This window comes from Apis laboriosa, unplaced genomic scaffold (genome assembly GCF_014066325.1).
Source record: "Apis laboriosa isolate Shangri-la unplaced genomic scaffold, ASM1406632v1 scaffold112_cov148, whole genome shotgun sequence".
Taxonomy (NCBI): Eukaryota; Metazoa; Arthropoda; class Insecta; order Hymenoptera; family Apidae; genus Apis; species Apis laboriosa.
In genome coordinates, this window is record NW_025220865.1 from 6,022,000 (window position 1) to 6,026,015 (window position 4,016).

Below are 4,016 nucleotides of genomic sequence, written 5' to 3' on the forward strand. Positions count from 1 at the left end.
TTTTTTTTTTTTTTTCTTTTTTAACGGTTGATAAGATTGTTATCGAGTTAAGTTAAGTTCGGTTTTATTAAATTATTCGGTTATTAAATTTAAATGGGGGAAATAGTTTAGGAAAATTGGGATGAAGTAGTGGATTACAAGGAAGGGATATTTTTTTCAGAAGAATGATCGCGGAGATATAATTGTGTATGTGGTTGGTCTGTTGGATTTTCAGGTGTCGTCCATCAACAGGGTGTTGAGAAATTTGGCGGCGCAGAAGGAGCAACGGCAGCAACAGCAGCAGCAGCAGCAAGGTGTGGCCGCTGTTGGAGTCGGGGTAGGTGCTGGTAGCCCGGCCGAGAGCGTTTACGATAAATTGAGATTGCTCAATGGGCAAACCACTGGATGGCCACGACCCAATCCATGGTGGGTTTATATTCTTTGCAATCAATTAAATTAAATTAAATTAAATTAAATTAAATTAAATTAAATTAAATTAAATTAAATTAATTGGGGAGGGGGGCAGTTCGATTCACTTCAAATTTTCCACGTTATATTACGATAATATTTGTCGTTGAATTAATTATAATTTTAAGAGAGAGAAAAATTATAAAATTGTTAGGAAGAGAAGGAACGAGATACATATATATATATATATGTTTGAAAAGTAGCAAAAGATAGAGAATCGTGGAATTAAACGGAGATCTTTCCATTTCTAAATTTTATTTCACTTTAGGTATCCATCTGGAGCTGGCAGCCCATTTCCATCCCTGCAACCCAGTTTGAGCCCGAGTCATTGTACGGCCTTGCCACCGGATCCTGCGGACATTCTGCACGCAAAGAAGGGTAAGTGAAAGAATCGCTCATCTCTAAATTTCATTACGCACTCATATTGATCAAACTCGTAATTAACATAATGTAAATATTTTATAATTAGACGTATGAATGTTACAAAAAAAAAACTATTATAGAGTGTACGTAATATTTAAAAAAATATATATAAAATATTCAAACCACGACACCTCTTATTATTAATAAGAGGTATTAGTTGTGAAAAGTAACAGTAAGAATATATTTAATAAAAGAAATAGAAATAAATTATGTTATATAAAAAAATATATAAAATATTCAAACCACAACACCCTTGATTAATAATAATTATAAATAATTATTAATAATTATTAATTAGGAAGTAAGTTGTGAAATGATTTGACCAAAACAATAAAAAAAAATATATTTATTAAGGAAATAGGAATAAAATATGTTATATAAAAATATATACATATATAAAATAATATATATAATATATAAAATATATATATATAAAATATATAAAATATATATATAAATATATATATAAAACTACAACAATCCTTATTAATATTAAGGAATAAGTTGTGAAGTGGTTTGACCAAAACAGCAAAAAAGAATATATTTATTAAGAAAATAGAAATAAACTATATTATATAAAAAAATATATAAAATATCCAAACCACAACACCCTTTATTAATATTAAAAAAGAAATAAGTTGTGAAGTGGTTTTACCAAAACAGTAAAAAAGAATATATTTAATAAAGGAAATAAGAATAAATCGCGTTACATAGATGTGAATCGTGCCGATGCCTTCGTTCGACTGTCCTGAACTCGCTGTGTCGCGTCGAAACGGAGAAATCAAAATAGAAACATCGATCGCGTCCAATGACACATTCGATTCGCGTATAAATATATTCCGTATATAAATATACGGAATATATACAAACCGCACCTTTACGCACACGTATATATATATATATATCGAGTTTATGTATATATAAACTCGACAATCGTCGTTCAAGAATTAAAATAACAAACCTTCGCCCAATTCCTTCCATTCCATTGAAACTCTATTCCCTTTTTATTCTCTTTTTATTCTTCCTCGATAAAAAAAGATGCTTACGGAAACTCGTCAAACGCGCGATATTCGACAAAACAAAAAAAAGAGAAAGAGAAAAAAAGTTTCAGAATATTTTCAACCAACTCGAAAAATTGAATTCCAATTCTACTAATTTAGAGGAACACTCGAATCGAACGCTCTCTCCCTCCCCCCCCCCCCAAATCCTACCAAAAATAGGAGGAGAGGGCGCGAGATTCCGGGAGAGAACCCCCAGAGACTCGAGAACAACCCCCTCTCCCTCCTCCCTCCCTCTCCCTCTCTCTCTCTCTCTCTCTCTCTCTCTCGTTTGTTTTTCGCTGCTCGTGACACCCTGGCCGCCACCCTTGCGGCCGAAAAAGAAATCGCGCGTTTGATGTCGCCGCCAAAGGGAGGGCGCGCGCGTGCACGCGATGAAAGAGAGGGAAACAGGGGGAGAGGGTTGGAGGATGGAAATGCGCGAGGAATGGAGAAAGAGAGAGAGAGAGAGAGAGAGAGAGAGAGAGGGAGACCGACGTTGCGTCGGTCGAGTTACAATTTCGCGCGGGTTGGTCGGCTGCAACCGCGCTTCCACCACCCTCCCCCCTCCGTCTGTGTCCTTCGGTTGAACGTAACACAATTATTACCGGAAAAGCGGTGCACACGCATGCGGGAAACCGCGGCGGGACCCGGAATTACATTGATATTAGTATCGTTTCGCCCGACGGATTAATTAATTAAAACGCCGCTATTCCACCTCCGCTATTCATATGTGTATATCTGCGTACAAATCCTTGTCTGGATTTCTCTTGAGAGAATGATTGCTTTAAGGTTGGCGCGAATTTTGAATTTTCGATCGCAATTTTCGTGAATCGTAAATCGTTGGGAGGAAGGGATTAAGGTAAACTTGTTTTTAAAGATTGGGGAATTTTAATTGCAATTGGTTAACACGATGAAGCGAAACAGTTTCGTTCTGGATTGGATACGTTTGTTCTTTCTCCTTGTTGATTAGGTTTAGTTTTTTGTCGATCTGATGAAATTGTTTCGATGTTGTAATTATTTCAATTATATCAATTTCAAGTATCAAAGTGGTGGTCATTGGTGAAAAGAAGTCTCGCAGGAATTCTGGCAAGATACATTAGAAAATCTAGTAAGAATTATTTTCATTTGTGAAGTTAGGATAGGAATATTTTCGAAATTATTAGTGATTTCGATGATACTTATTGAGTACAATTATTGTCTCGAATACTATCGATACGTTAGAATAATTTGAATTTCTTATGCCTAATGCATTAGAGATTTAGATACAGATTGTCGTTTTATTGCCTCTCACAAATCGGATTAGTATATTAACGAGAACTATCACGCTAGAAAGAAAAATGCGTGAAATTTCTTTCTCCTTCTTTTCGGTATATCTAAATATTTATGATTTAATTGATAATCATTTAGCTCATTATATAGTTTCTAATAAAAAGTTCAATTTTCTAACATTTGATTCAATTTTTTACTGAAACTAAAAGTTTAGTTTATTATCAAATTCTTTCGACAATCTCTAAAACACTTTGATTTCCCCTCAACTTTCAAAATCCAAATCACTTCCAGTGATGGGCAAAAAATTTAATAATTCAAGTCACTTCGATATAATCGTGATAATCACTATTGAATAAGTAATCACTTAAACTAACATTATTCGAAATCTTTAACTAGTTACTTTTTCAACGAGGGCCATCAGTGATAAATAAAATTTAATAATTGAAATTACTTCGATAATTTATCGTTCAAAATATAATAACAATCGTGAAAAGCGGATCAATTATAATATATCTACGAATAAATGTTATTCGATAACATTTTATTAATTATTTAAACTAACATTATTCGAAATCTTTAACTTTTAGTTACTTTTTCAACGAGAGATTAATATACCACCAGTGATGGATAAAATTTAATAATTGAAATTACTTCGATAATTTATCGTTCGAAATTTTCAACTAGTTATTTTTTCAAGAGAAATTAATGCTCAATCATAAGCTACGAATAAATGTTATTCATATATATTCGTATAGCATTTTAATAAACGATCTTAAACTAACCTTATTCTAATTATATTTTCAACTAGTTACTTTTTCAAGAGAAATTAATGCTCAA

General features: G+C 33.0%; 1 protein-coding gene across 1 annotated transcript in view; it reads left to right on the forward strand.

The window, feature by feature from the left end:
• The window catches only part of LOC122715102 (paired box protein Pax-6-like), a 115,582-nt gene that overhangs the window by 61,819 nt on the left and 49,747 nt on the right, over positions 1-4,016 (forward strand). The window contains exons 5-6 of the mRNA XM_043937031.1: positions 215-405; positions 716-825. Of these exons, the coding sequence (XP_043792966.1) occupies positions 215-405; positions 716-825 (301 nt within the window). The remainder of the gene's footprint in view (positions 1-214; positions 406-715; positions 826-4,016) is intronic.